Below are 15206 nucleotides of genomic sequence, written 5' to 3'. Positions count from 1 at the left end.
TGTGGCTCAGTGGCAGCGTAAATTAAATGGATAATGCATTTAAAAAGACAAGAGACACAAAATGCAAAATAGAGATCTCCATACAGACATGATAAGCAAAAGGCAGAGGAGCAACTTTGGCCCCAGGTGAGACCAAAGATCAAGTGGACTTGGATTGTACTCACTGCTAAGGTGTCCCACTAAGGTAATCCTACTAAGCAGACAGGGGCGCTATTTTATAGCTGATATGCTCCCTGACCTGACTGTCATAAAATATTGTTGATATCATCTCCCTTCATTTTTTTCTTCTTTCTGTCCGGTGCATCCTCATCTCTTAATTTATTTCATTTTGATTGTCTTCCCTACCTGCCCATGGACACAGTTGGAATATAATTTGCTAAAACCTGGTACATTATATCTGTCCTTATTTTATATAAGTGTATTGTTAAACATAACATAACACTGTAGTATTGCTACTTTTACTCAAGTAAAAAAATAATAGTATATATATATATAAAATATATAGTATATATATTTATAAAACATATATTATACATATGAGCCACTCATAAACTAAACCTTGGATTTCATCACTTTCAGGAGGAGGAGTGGGCGTTGTAGGACCGCCCACAGTTGATTACGTCAACGGCGGCGTGGCGGTCGTTTTTGTCTGGAACGCGCTTTCCCTTCCCCAACCGGCCATTCTGTCAGAACTAGTCCGGACTAGACCCAGAGTGGACGTGTTTCTCATACAGAGCGGGATCAGACATCTACTACCAGCCCGTCAAGCCGTGCCTGTAGCTGCGTTGCGTCTTTGCTTTAACCCGAACAAACCAACTCTGAATTCGCATTAAATATGTCTAATATCGTTTGCTGTCAAACGCCTCAGGTAAGATTGTATTTCTCTCTTAAAAAATAAATAACCAAAGCGGAAATAGTGCTCTTTTTTTACGTATTTGTCAGGTAACATTAAAATGTGGAGAAAACGTTAAATCCGTTGCAGCGAATGTTAACGTGTCCGTCTTTCTTTCTGCATGACATGAATGTTAGCTACTGTCTTTGCTCAAAATGGATGGAAACTGCTAGACATACCTTTTGTAACGTTACTGGCGCAGACGATGTCTAGCGTTATCTATTATTACGCAGGTATTTGACATATTGCCAGTTAACAAAATGATGAAGTTGAGCACGGACACGGGCAAACTACCGAATGAATTCGCTATGGTGAATAAATGCAGCCGGTGTCTGTCTCATGGCTTCCCATCCTAGCTAAGCAGCAGGTTGTCTAGCTTTAAGGCTAACATGCACTAGCTTCCGAGCGTGCCAGACCTCTCCATCTCTCTTCAGGTTGCTAGCTGCTAGGCTCGTTGCCTATAGTTACCTCGCTTGTAAAATAAAGTATATCTGCTTTTGTAAAAGTCGAGTTAATCACGTTATTCGGTAGGTTCTCGTTCCTGACCCACATTCGGGTGGCGGGATCGTAACTACAGACTAGCTATATGATTTCTGGCACATCACCAGACACCACGGCCCTGGTACATTACTCCACCAGAGGAGGAGGAGGCAGATGAATGACATTGCTTTGCAGCGAATGAACAAACTCGAGATATTGGGTGGCCATTGGGGGATGGCAGGGTGGGTAACGTAGTAGCATGGGAACATCCTGTCCTTTACCCACCCTCCATTTAGTGCTATTCGTCCGGTTATATGGGCTGTGATCGGTCTTGACATAATATTGCCACGCCACTGTTTCTTTCGACGTTGAGCCGTATTGGCCGTATTGTATCGATTGTCTAGTAAAAATAAATTGTCTAGCCGATTCATAACGTTTCAGATTTCCTAAAGTGCTTCAGTCTCTTCCGACTGCAGGGTGCTTATGACATGGTAGTATTTGACCTACTGTGCTTTTAATCCGTTTCTGAAGCTGGAAACCATGTGGGAAATGTCCAAGTAGATTAGTGATTTTATGGAGAAAAAAAAACATTTAGCAGGCTCTTTATGGCTTATACAATAGATGATTAATAAAACATCATTACTGTCTTGAGTGGTCATGCTCAGACATATTATATTATTATACGCTTATACAACTTTAACTGGCTCCTTTATTCGTTTTTTTTTGTCACACCTTTAGTAGATTCCCCCTTTTCATGATTGTTTAAATGTAAGCAGTACATTTCTACACCGCAAAAGTGGGTGAAATATCCAGCAATGCCTCTCTTCACCACTGGAGGGGTGTCTAACAAGCATTGATTGTTCAGTGTCAGACCCTCGCTTTTGTGACTGACTAATCGGATGGAAACATGGAGAAGAGAATACATTCAGGGCTACTCTCTGTGACACATTTGTGAACAATCTAACTGGTTCTCATTTGTTGCCTGGTTTTCAAGTGATTGTGCAAATATATTCACATTTACAGCTCACACAGTCTGTCTTTTTTGCCTATACATAAATTCCCATATGCCCGGTAACTTGTCTGATCTTGTCACTGGTTTTTTCCACACACTCACTCTGGTTTTTGGACATGAATCTTGTGTCCACATAAATGACCGTTTCCTAGAAGGCAGCGTGTAATGCTTAACCTAGCAGTTTTCATGTAGCCAAACCATTTCCTGGTTCCCAGAGTGACACTGGCCATGGCGCAAGAATGTCTTTATCAGTTTACAGAAGGTTATTATTATTTAATCACAGCTGTGATTAAGGCAGAAACTCTGCATTACATAATTATCCAGAGAGCTGAGGGTGTGGTTTGCCTGGCAGTGTTTGGTTAAATGTAAGGTGGGGAAGAAGGCAACAGGCGAGTGTGGTGGACCCAACCATATGGAGGAGTTGAGCTTTTGAGCCTTAAAGAGTCGTCTGCCAGATGTTGCATAACGACTCAAAACTGGGTCAGTGTTTCCTCCATCCACACAGAGTGAATTGTAGCTTTCCATGCTGTTCAGTGCAATACAAAAAGACCATATTCTATCATGTGCTTGAGCATTTACCCATAAAATCTCTGGCACATTTCCCAGCAGTCTTAGCTTGGTAGTTTTACACACCCACATTTCCCACGTCTTCGCCAAAACCAAAACAGCCTGGGATGTTTGTTCGTTCAGTGTGTTCACCTTTCTAACTAAACTTTCTTAATAATTCCTTCTGATACTTGATTTATGATTATTAAATTCACACTGTGCTTTTGAGTATAGTAGGTCACTGGATTTAGTATTAATACACGTGTATTTGTGTTTTGTGGGTGATTTCTTTTACTATTGGATGACGGGCATTAGTCATCGCCATACTTAATGTTGTTTAATCTGGGAAGGGTGATATGTAAGGTTTGCTTTTGCCGCCTAAATGGCGTTGTGATTTACTTGTTGAACCAGTTGCTTGGCACCTTTTACACAAATGTAGTAGTTGTTGCTATAAGAATAATTTAATGAAAATGCATAGCTCAGGGCAGCAGAAAATAACACTTTAATTCAAGGTGCATTACATTTGTTTTTTCACTTGAAGACAAATGTTACAGAAAAATATTATCTCAGTATAAAAGTGTCTTTTAGACATGGACATGGATTTGCTAGACGGTTGTGCAACAGCATACAAAGAGCCTGCTGTCGGCCCCAATGTTAGTCCCCATTTTTTTACAATGTCTGTATCATGCTAGCACTGCAGCTAAAGTATACCCATATCTGCACATTGTAACTACACCTACATAGTTCTAAATCAAGCTCCTGTAAGGCTAAAAAATACATGAACAAATATTTAAGGGCTTTTAGGCTTCATCTTTTAAAAGTAATGTAGGTTTTGCGCACTTACTAGAGGATTTCACTGAAAGATTCTTGCACAACGATTCACATGCTGCTGCTGAATGTGCAACTGGCAGCAGCTAGTCGCACTTACATTACATATTATGTGCAGCAGTTGAGTAAATCACAGCGTTTTCTAATGAGTTGGAATCACATGCGAGTTGGATACAGAACACTCGCACAAAGCTGGGCTATCCAGAAAAGCCTGGTCACATGCAGTGTGGATACAATTTCAGACTATGGGCAGCTGCCGTGGTCCGTCTTGTCCTCTCCCCATTTGGTGTAGTGATAAAACAGTTTGGACTGCAATGTCATTTATTTACTGTCTCTTCAGACTTCAGATGGCATAGTGGGGAAGTGGTTAGGCATCAAATTACTTCAGTTGTGTTAATTTTTGCTGTTAACATCTGATTAGAACAAGTGAGCTCTGTGTGTTTTTGTTGGCTCAGTTGAGGCTGCTGGAGGCTTTACAGCTAGTGGAATCCAAACTCTTTAATAGCAGAATAAAATATATTGATAGACAGATATGGGATGATCTCATCTCTTTTTTTTTTATGTGACATGCAAGTGTTGGTGGGTGGGGCTTGTGGGCCAGGGTTACATGTTGTATAAATGGAGAGCTATGGTGGCCAACCACAATTCATAGCAACAGATAACAATCACTGTATCTCACCAATAGACTGGCTGTGGAAACTCTTGTTACATGTTGTTCCAATCTGCGTTTCCCTTATAGGTCTATGCTTAAACGTTAGGGTTCCAATAGGGAGGAGCCAGTCAAAGGGGCTTGTAACATAGGATAGAGTTGTTGTGCCCTTGCTTCAGGGAGAGTGGAGACAGAGCTCAAGGCAGGTGTGTAGATTTAAAGCGCTAAATGGAGGGTGAGCCAACAACGCTGTACACCTTTTTTAATTCCAGTTTTTATTTTTTATTTTCTTTCGGCTTCGATGAGGGTAACGTGACCAGTGTTTCCTGAATCGGATCATCTGTTCTTGAATTTCTTATGCAATTGGGGGAATATGGAAACATTGTGTACTGTACAAGTTTGGAAAATAGGTTGTGAAAAGGACGTTGGAAGAGGGGGGCAATGTTCTCAACTGCCATCCTGTGTGCACGGTTGCCTTGATTTACCACGTGGTGGGACTGACTCATGCTAGCATTGCATGGGTGCCAAGAAAAGGGCCTCTCTCCATGTCAAAAATAACTCATGTCACCCCTTTTTTTTTTTTCTTCTTCTCTTCTAGGTTATAATGTATGACCAACACAGAATAAGTACAACTCTATAGCCAACGGGATCCTGAGGACTTGATTACAGTCGCTTCAAGCCTGATAGTTTGTCCGTGCGGCTGCTCCCCCTCTCCCTTCTGCTCACGCCTGTTTAGTCAACTGGCATTTCTTCTAACAACTTCCCGTCCCTCTCCTTGGATGAAGAAGACTTGAGTTCCACTGTGATCTCAGTTTGCTTTGCATATATCCTACCCCCGGTTCGACTTCCCTGGATTTGCATTATTCTCTATTAGGTAAGGCTACGACTAATGCATAGGACCGATAATGATACACAATGAACATTACAGGAAACTAATCCTATTCCACTTTTTTGTTAACAATTAATAAAGCCAGCTATTACAATGTTGCACGGCTGAGAGCATGTTGGACAAAGTGCAGAAGGCGAGCAAGCTGGGTGTTATTGCTTCACTGGGAAAACCTTTTCTTTCTTTCTTTACATTTCCTCTGCAGGCATACCATCACAATTCACTAAGATGATTCCAAACGGTTATTTGATCTTTGAGGATGAGAGTTTCCTGGATTCCACAGTGGCCAAAATGAACGCTTTGAGAAAGAGTGGTCAGTTCTGCGATGTTAGACTGCAGGTACGGTTAATGCAAACATGCCACAGAGGGGTGGGGTGTGTGTGTGTGTGAGAGACTGTGTGTGACTGCATAGTTCACTGTGCATACCACACTTAGAAACAAGAAAAATGTGCGCTTTTACGTTTCCTGTTATGCTTCCATTCCAATCTCAAGTGTGAGGACCTGTTTGCACACTTTGCGCCACACATACCTCTGAAAGACTTAAAGTAAAGGAATTAATCAAATGGATTAGATTTTTAACTATTGATCATGTTGCTTCTCTAAATCAATATTGGGTTTATTTATTTTGTCCTTTATTGCTGAAACGCTAGTATGGAAGCAGTTGTTTCCCTTTAACAAACTTGTATACATCCTAATTGTGTTCTTTCTCTTCATTTGTCCAGGTGTGTGGTCATGAGCTGATGGCTCACCGTGCTGTTCTGGCTTGCTGCAGTCCCTATCTGTTTGAGATCTTTAATAGTGACATTGAGCCTCACGGAGTCTCGCATGTCACTTTTGAGGACTTGGACCCAGAGGCTGTGGAGATCTTGCTCAACTACGCCTATACTGCCCAGTTAGTAGCACCTTTTAGCCTCTGATTTTATCTAAGCAAAATTAAACATTTAAAAATGATTGACAACCTCTTAATTACACTTTGTCTTCTGTGTGTAATACAGGCTAAAGGCAGACAAAGAACTGGTCAAGGAGGTTTACTCTGCAGCCAAAAGGTTTAAGATGGAGCGAGTCAAACAGGTAGGTTTTTACTCGTCCGCTTTTTAATCACATTTGCGTCCCCTATAGTACAATTTGTCACGCATGATTTTTACATGTTACAAACAAAGAACTTAACTTTTGATTTAACTTTAACATATCCCACTCACTTCCCAGATTTGTGGCGACTACCTGCTCTCTAAAATGGATTCCCAGAGCGCCATCTCTTTTCGTAACTTTGCCAGCGCTATGGGAGATGCCAGAGTTTTGGCCAAGGTGGACGCCTTCATCCAGGACCATCTACTGGAAGTGTCCGAACAGGAGGACTTCCTCAAACTTCCCCGCCTCAAGGTACTAGCTTAAATACGCACATATGCCACTTTAAGTATTTCAGTCTGTCAAATCATCTATACTGTACGAGTACTACTTAAACAAAGTTGGGGCCTTTCTCTGATCATAAATCCACAAGTCAACACAGGTTGAAAGTTGTCTATTCTAGTCCCCCTTGGCTCCACACAAACTAGCCAGTGTTGATGGTCTTGAGTAATACACACTGGATTAAGCTTTGTATTTTACCTTTGACATGAGATTAACAACTTTAAGGTATGAAGGTGTGCCTCTTATAGATGGTCCTACTGCTAAAGCCTGCTGACAATGTATTAAGGGCAGGGGACTTAAAAACCTGTGCAATAAGGCCTAGCGTAGGCGGGTTACAGTGTATAGGTTTTTGTTCAACATGAGGATTGCACCAGGTACTGTACGAGAACTCTGGTTGAGCAAGTCGGATAAATCGAATGAAGTTGTTGGGTTGGAATACAAATGCGCATTCTGTCCGGCCTTCACTGCGCTTCTTCCTGATTGTTCATTAGACGGGGGTAGTGCTGAAATGAAATGATTAGTTGATTGGTCAGAAAATGGATCGGTAACTATTTATTTAACAATGACACTCAATCTATTAAATACCAAACTTTAGTTAATTAAAGAAAATTGTGTAAAAACAAAAAGATCAACCGGGTAATTAAACATTTCCTCAAGTGAACCACAAACCTGACATGTATTGATCACTTTGAGAAATATTGATGACGGGCAGCTATTTGGTCCATTAGCTAATTGCCGCTGTCCTACTTTAGTCGCTTGTAGCGACACAGAAAATCATTTTACGAATGTTCTTATTTAGAAAAAGCAGCCCGAGCCTACAAAATGTCTGTTGGGACACTTAAAATACATTTCACCCAGTAATTATTCCAAACATGTTTTCAATTTTGCACAAGGGGTTTAGTATGTATGTATGATACTACGGTAATTCCTGCCACTGGCAAAGTCAAAGGATTATACAGGTAATGAATCACATGCACCTAATTCTAAGGTGAATTAATAATTAGCCAGTAAGATCAAGTTTCACATTGGAACAATAAAGATCATCATGGTATTAATTTCTTCAGTTAAGCAGTCTCTCTAGTTCTCTCTGTGTGTAAATCTAACTCGTGTTTCATCCCCTTTGTGTGTTTACAGTTAGAAGTAATGCTAGAAGACAACCTGACCCTGCCCAGCAATGGCAAGCTCTACTCGAAGGTGCTCAACTGGGTGCAGCGTAGCCTTTGGGAGAATGGAGACCAACTGGAACGACTGATGGAGGAGGTCAGTACAAGGGCGTGCAGTCTGAACTCTCAGACTGATCCTCCTTCCCACCCTGACCCTTCCCCTCCCGCTGTCTCCTGTTTTTGACATTAAGAAGTCATTAAAGGGGCTGAAGTAGAAAAAGCATGCCATTGTCATGCTGCTATGTCAGGATTGTTCTTTTTGTTTCCTCTGGTTTGTTGACGTTTTTGCAGTAAGAAACTCTGTACCCCTGAACCATACTACAAATTAGAGGTGAGCCGAAAAGAGCTGCTGTTTGCTCTTGTTTTTTGTTTCCACTGTTCTCTTTTGGGTATGTGGTTGGTTTGCATTAAACCCCAGTATTAGTATCGCCATGCTCTTCTCCTTTTGAAACACAAAAACACAGGTTCTCAAAAGGGGTGACCCTTGATTCTACTGTCTCACTGCCACTTTACTATCTGAACAGGTGCGTGTTTGTTGCTCCAGCACTAACAGACACTCCTCCCCGTTGATTTATCTCTCTTGTAGGTTTATTAGCAGCAGCAGGAGACCAGACTGAAGAGCCAGGACTGAGCCACCAGGGTAATGAGTCAGAGAAAAGAGAGGGAGGAGAGGCGCACTACTGCCTCTCATTGCAGCCAAGCAACACTGAGCTCCCATCTGTCCGTGCCACATATACAGATGCATCCCATTTCTGCATTTACCAGAATACATTGCTCACAAAACCAAACTTAAGCCACAAATAGATCTAATTGAATGCCGCGTTTATTGCAACACTGTATTCTCATACAGGCCTAATTATTCACTACCACATTTTAAAACCACTTAAATTGGGCATTGGACAGAAAACAGCATAGCACATCAGCATAGTCACTTGCTCAGTACAAATATTGTATTTCACTGGACTACAAACGAATGATCCAGGTGAAATTATCATTTCTAGCCTTTTGCTTTTTCCATTATTTTCTAAAATAGGATATAGATTCTTTATTGTCCTTTTCCAAGAAAATTTGCTAAATTTGCGTTTCAGTTGGGCAACTTAGTGACTGCAACACATATTCATCGTTTTGTCTCAAAAGAACATTTCATTTAGCTTTTATTTCTTATAATATATCTATTATTGGGTAATGTTTAAAATTAGCTCAATAGCTGTTACAACAGCACTACTGCCGATATAGTCCTCTGGATTTGACTGCCCATTGTGGCTGCCACCACAATGACCAACTTGTTCAGCTAGAAGACCGGTTTCCCAGCAGAGGAGGAGAGAGGGCCACATGCAGCCCCTCCTCCTCTTCATTCTTCACAGAAGATCTCTCCAGATGCAGTCTCTCATTCTTCATCAGCTCCCTCTTTTTTTTTTTTTTAGATGCAAACGGTCAGATACCTTCAGCTCAAACACTTAATGCACTCTATGCAGTAGTAACAGCAGCAGTGTGTGTGTGTCTTTTTAAAGGAAGCTTTCCATCTAAGTGACAGAAGATCCAGGCCTTCGTCCCATCCCCCTCTTCCTCTTCACAGCACTGCCCCCCCTCCTCCTCCTCCCTCCCTCCCTCCCTCCTCTCCCCTTTTTATGCTGGGGTTCTCAGTGTGTTGCCATGGAGACAGCCACATGGGTGTGTTGTTGCTGTTTGTCTTTCAGGTGCAAACGCTGTACTACTCACCTGACCATAAGCTGGTGGATGGAGGGCTGGTGATTGATGGGCACAGTGAGGTGTTTGGTGGCGAGGAGGACCACCTTCAGTTTGTGCAGGTACTCAACAGCTTGTGCCTGGCTTCACTGTAATGAAGTCTCGTTTTTGCTTGGCAGTGTGTGTCTGGCAAGAAGTAGATATGGCTCATTAAATACCACAATGTTAAGACAAAGGTCAGTAGATGAGCTATGATGCCTGCCTGGCTATGCTGTTGAGCATATAGTAAAAAGCTAATCTCGACTTGTACAGAGCGAGCAATAATGGCTGTCTTAGCTTTTTATCCTGTCGTGACTGAACTGTGTGCTGTTAGGTCTGATTGTAGTGAGGTCTGAGACTGTTTGCAGTGCTGTGTTGTTGGCTTCAGATGGCGAAAGATTTCAATACATACTTTATACAAACGTCTACATTAGACCAGCTGGATCAAAGCGTAGTTTGGGGTGTGATGACCTGGTGTTGTGGCCACTGGTGGGCCTGTGGTGCAAGCTTGGCTTCTATAGCTGCACTGTGCTCTTGCAGAAGAAACCCGTACGGGAGAGCACCCAGAGACAGATGAGCTGCAGCTCCTCAGGAAGCCTGTCGCCCTCCAACCAAGCAGCTAATGCCCCGAAACCGACCGGCAGGAGAGAGTGGAAGTACATCGCCTCTGAGAAGACCACAAGTAAGTGTGCATGAACTAAAATTGATTTGTCACAGGACAAATCAGAAATGTTAAATATATGCCTCATTGTCCCATTGAGGCTGCACAAAATGAATGAGATTCTCAAATTTCCCCTCAAATGTCTCTAACTAACAATCTCCTATCGTACCTCTAGACAACATCTACCTGTGTCTGGCTGTGCTGGACGGTGTGTTGTGTGTGATCTTCTTGCATGGTCGCAGCAGCCCTCAGACGTCGCCCTCTGCCACCCCCTGCCTGATGAAGAGCCTCAGCTTCGAGGCCCAGCCCGAGGAGCTGGAGGAGCAGCCGCTCTCACCCATGCATTATGCTCGCTCTGGTCTGGGCACCGTAGCTCTGAACGGAAGACTCGTCGCTGCAGGTTAGCACTAAAGAGGAATGTAGAGCATCAAGTGAATAATATAAATGGAGCTCAAAGGAGGTTGGGATACTTAGGAAGCTACATGCTTCTCTCTTGACTTAATTTTCGGAGACATTTACTTTGACGTGTTAGTTTCTTTGTGTAGCCCAAGTACCATCAATGTCTACAGTGTTTTTAAATACATATAGTTTAATGTGGGGGGTTATGTAGAAACAACCCCCACAGAGATCCACTGTAACGTGATGCATCTTGTCCCTGCAGGAGGCTACAACAGAGAGGAGTGTCTGAGGACTGTGGAGTGTTATGACCCCATAGAGGACCGCTGGACCTTCATCGCTCCCATGCGGACTCCAAGGGCTCGATTCCAGATGGCTGTGCTCATGGTACAATTTACTATTCATCTTAATCTCAGATGTGTTGACTCTACAATGAAGTGATTTTTTGAATATTGACCTAGGACTGCACCTATGCAGTGTTTAAAACCGTTTCAATTATCTTGTGCAAATACTTGCGCCTTTCCTTACTCCTTGTTCAAATATTTGGGTTTCGAAATTGTGTTTAAAGTCGGTAGGTTCTTGTAGTTCAGAGTATAGAAGGCAACCAACATTTAAATGTGATTGTCAGGGTAAAGTGTCATCATCCAATGACTTCATTCACTTGCATTCATTTACATTTTACAGGGTCAGCTGTACGTGATTGGAGGATCAAATGGACATTCTGATGAGCTGAGCTGCGGGGAGACGTACGATCCACATGCTGATGAGTGGGCTCAAGTGCCCGAGCTGAGGACAAACCGCTGCAATGCAGGTCGGTCCCTCCTGCACGGATTATGAACTAATTATTGAATGTATAAAATATAGTAGCCTCTCGGTTACTGACTTGAGACTAGTTTTCCTTTCTTAGCTAATTCCTGTCCTCTCCGTTTAAAGGTGTCTGCTCATTGAACAACAAACTCTACGTTGTGGGAGGGTCGGACCCCTGCGGGCAGAAGGGCCTGAAGAACTGCGATGCTTTTGACCCTGTGATCAAAACGTGGTCCAACTGTGCCTCCCTTAACATCAGTACGTGTCCACACACACAGTCCCACATACACTCAGAACCTGCCCTCTGATACGTATTACATGCGTAAAGCCGAATAATATATTTTTCAGCGGACTATTTCTTCCATAAAAAGCTTTAATTATTCCCTCTGGGAAGTTGGAACAGAGATTAATAATATTTTAAGAATGAGACCAAAAGTAGGACGGCAATTCATCAGACAATAGCTCGTGTGATGTTTGCAGCTCGAGGGGACATTTGGAAAGTTGTATTCATGAATCCAATTTGTTTTCAGGGAGGCACCAGGCGGCCGTGTGTGAGTTGGATGGCTTCATGTACGTGATAGGAGGGGCGGAGTCGTGGAACTGCCTGAACACTGTGGAACGCTACAACCCTGGGAACAACACCTGGACCCTGATCGCCCCCATGAACGTGGCTCGCAGGGGCGCCGCCGTTGCTGTCCATGAAGGTAAGCTTACGACCACAAACGGGTGTGAACGGTTGAACCGGCTGCTGATCTATGGCAACTTCTTTATCGGTAGATGGTGCAAAAATGTTGGGAATAACATTTTGGGTGATTTCACTTTTTGTCACTATGTTGATAGTAATGTCTCTCATTCTGTCCAGGCAAACTGTTTGTCGTTGGCGGCTTCGATGGCTCCCACGCGCTCCGCTGTGTGGAGGTGTACGACCCCGCCCTTAATGAGTGGAGAATGCTGGGCAGCATGACCTCTTCCCGCAGCAATGCGGGCGTGGCCATGCTGGGGAAAGCCATCTACGCTGTGGGCGGCTTTGATGGAAACGAGTTCCTCAACACGGTGGAGGTGTACAACCCCGAGACGGACGAGTGGAACGACTGCACCAAGGCCCTGTCGCCCCTCTCCGACTGAAGAGGAGGGAGACGGGGAAATGGGAGGAGGAGGAATAGGAGGGAGGGAAAGGGGGTTGGGAGTTTCACAGCGCTTCACCTTTTCCAAACTAACAGGCTTAGTGAAGTAATTATGGATGTGTGTTGGTGTGAATGTGTGTTGGGATGGGGGGGTGGGGGTTGTTGGGATGAGGGGTCTTCAGTGAAGACTGGCTTATATTTGGCAGGTGGGAACGAGGGGTGGGGGGGGGGTTGTTGCCCAAAGCAACATGACGCCTTTGCATATTGCATACAATGTTTTTCGTGCTGTATATATTGTTTCTTCCTCATTTTTTGTCATATGCCAACATTTAATACACATTTAGTGCTTTTCTTTTTCTCTTAAGAGTTGAAAGGTTTGTCACTTGAGGGTTTTCAGATAAGCCAGCAGTTAATGGTCACTTGGAATGTGGCAGTATGGAGTGGTGACGATTGGCTTTTGAAAGTTAAAAGTTTTATTTAAGAATATTTCTGTTGTGAAAATGTAATTTTGCTCACATTTAAAGGGTCAGTGGTTTGAAGCCTTACTCAGAGTGCGAGTTGATAAAACACCTCATGGCTTTTTCTGGCATTTTAAACAAGCTGGATTGCTTTTTGAATCTTCAATGGCCTTTTTTTATATTTTTTATACACTGCTGATTTACTGATAAAATAAAAGTAGTAGCAGACGGCTTAAAGCCAATGAATCTAACCAGTGCCAGTTTTAGTAATATTTTTTTGTGCACACACCACACGGGCACAACCATGCTTCTGCTAACCAAACTTTTGTTATTGTGATTTAACTAATCGATGTATGTAGAGATGCGGTTTACTGAAGATTCTTTTTTTTCTCTTGTGTTTTAAAGTGTCAGGCATTGGCAGATTCTTCTGGAGGGAATGTTAAAACGAGAATTATCACATTTGTAACATTTCTTAATTAATAAATCATTTAAATCAGATTTGTCTCCAGCCTATTTTATAAATGTACGTTATTAAGTGATGATGGGCAATAACGTGGCCATACTGTCATACATTATTAAGCTCTAGGTTTGTACCTCTGCCAGGACTGTTTTTAAACTAAGGAGGGCACTTTAAGAAGTAAAATATTGAAAAGGATGTCTGGTGGTGGTTGTATTTTAGGCTTCAGCATATTTAAGTCGTAGATCAGCAGCTGAACCAGGTGCGTCAAGCCTAAGTACCAACAGCTGATTTGCTGACCCTAAATTTAGACTTTACTACCACCTCGTCTCCCCATGTTCTGCTCTTACTGTAGCCTAAGTAGCTGTCTAAGCTTTCAGTCCCACCCTCTTCCTCAGGGACTACCACACTAAGCCACGTTATTTTTCTGCTCCTCTAAGTGTCTTTTAGGAGCGATTATACTAAGCCGGCTAACGGACCTCAGCAGGAAGGGACAACGACGTCACTGTGGGCTGTGGGAGTGCTGAGAAGGACCAGCATCTGCATCACCTCAGACATCACTGACTGACAGTTTATTAAATCCTTGCCCTGCACTCTTTCACAAATTAGCCTCTGTTAATCTGTGCTGACACACCTGACAGTCATGGGGGGGGGGGGGAGAGAGGCAGCAGATGAGCCATGTGCTACAGGAAGCAGGGATTTAATACTTGGACACTGATGAGTCTGTGGATGTGGCGAGACAAAAAACAATGTAGGCTACCGTCCAGCCACCCCCCCTTCCACCGTTAATTGGGAACAAGTTTTGCTGGCTTCCTCTAGGATTTATGTAACAGACTGAACCAAAGAAGTGGCAAATTAACAAAAGCAATCTATATAATCTATTGTAAAAACCAGTATTAGATTTGCAAATCTAGTATTAACATATTAAGTCATTTTGGATCTTCCTGTTTACACAGTCACAATTTACAACCGGCAAAAACTAAATACCCTCCATAAAAAGGACGTCAAAAAAAAGAAAACTAAGTGGAGATAAAACTGGTGGTTGTTCCTTTGTGGAAATAAAGGCACATTTATATCACATCAATCTAAAATAAAAGCTATTTTCACATTACTTGATTGTACAGTATCTAAAGAGAGAAAGGCTCGCCTTGACTCAAGGTGAGCTTTCAGATTACAAGTTCCCTTGGCACAGACTGCTCTGGCATGAACGTGGTTTAAATTTCTAAATGAAGTAAAAGGATATTGAAAATTCAACGCACACTTTTATAAATGATTGTGTTTTTTTTTAGGACAGTTGAAAAATTTATGATGCAGGAAAGTCAAGGTCGGAGTCCAACATTACAACTGAACAAAATGTTCAATAGCTGCGTCTGCGTAGCGTCTAACTCTGCAATGATTTAACAAGACAGGCAGTTCACTGACTTCATCATTGGCCCTCGTTACCTGTCCTCTCCCCTGTCCTCCCTTCACCTGCGTGACGTCTGATGCTTTAGCCTGTGTGTGTGTGTGTGTGTGTGTCAGCAGCAGTAGTGGGTGTAATCTCAGACACCTGCACTCTAATCCCTTTAGTCACCACACACACACACACGACCACATGAGCTCACACTCAGGCTGTCACAATACAACACACATACTGTACGACACAGTTTCTCCGAAAAACTGCAGGAAGTACAAGGAAAGCAGTTCTACAAGATTAAATTGATTCACTAAATTCA

At 42.7% G+C, this 15206-nt stretch overlaps 1 protein-coding gene across 2 annotated transcripts; it reads left to right on the top strand.

Moving 5' to 3' along the window:
* Nucleotides 1-676: 676 nt before the first annotated feature.
* On the top strand, nt 677-13532 carry ivns1abpa (influenza virus NS1A binding protein a). Of its 2 annotated transcripts, none has more exons than XM_029429451.1 (15): nt 677-868; nt 5006-5281; nt 5499-5632; nt 6016-6185; nt 6289-6364; nt 6500-6673; nt 7835-7960; nt 9561-9671; nt 10129-10270; nt 10425-10649; nt 10911-11032; nt 11330-11456; nt 11579-11710; nt 11983-12156; nt 12315-13532. In XM_029429451.1, the coding sequence occupies exons 3-15, from the start codon at nt 5522-5524 to the stop codon at nt 12575-12577; spliced, it is 1953 nt and encodes a 650-aa protein (XP_029285311.1). In that variant the 5' UTR covers nt 677-868; nt 5006-5281; nt 5499-5521; the 3' UTR covers nt 12578-13532. The 2 variants fall into 2 exon arrangements, with proteins under 2 accessions (XP_029285311.1, XP_029285312.1); XM_029429452.1 differs by lacking the exon at nt 677-868 and adding an exon at nt 4479-4613.
* Nucleotides 13533-15206: the final 1674 nt, after the last annotated feature.

Source organism: Cottoperca gobio, chromosome 4 (genome assembly GCF_900634415.1).
Source record: "Cottoperca gobio chromosome 4, fCotGob3.1, whole genome shotgun sequence".
In the NCBI taxonomy this organism is placed as follows: Eukaryota; Metazoa; Chordata; class Actinopteri; order Perciformes; family Bovichtidae; genus Cottoperca; species Cottoperca gobio.
This window is presented reverse-complemented; position numbering and strand designations above follow the sequence as displayed.

Excerpts from the sequence above, each read along its gene's own strand:
- ivns1abpa (XM_029429451.1), top strand. The coding sequence starts at position 5,522 with ATGATTCCAAACGGTTATTTGATCTTTGAGGATGAGAGTTTCCTGGAT. Across the intron at positions 5,633-6,015 it reads TCTGCGATGTTAGACTGCAG|GTGTGTGGTCATGAGCTGAT; the intron begins GTACGGTTAATG and ends TCATTTGTCCAG. Across the intron at positions 11,711-11,982 it reads CTGTGCCTCCCTTAACATCA|GGAGGCACCAGGCGGCCGTG; the intron begins GTACGTGTCCAC and ends ATTTGTTTTCAG.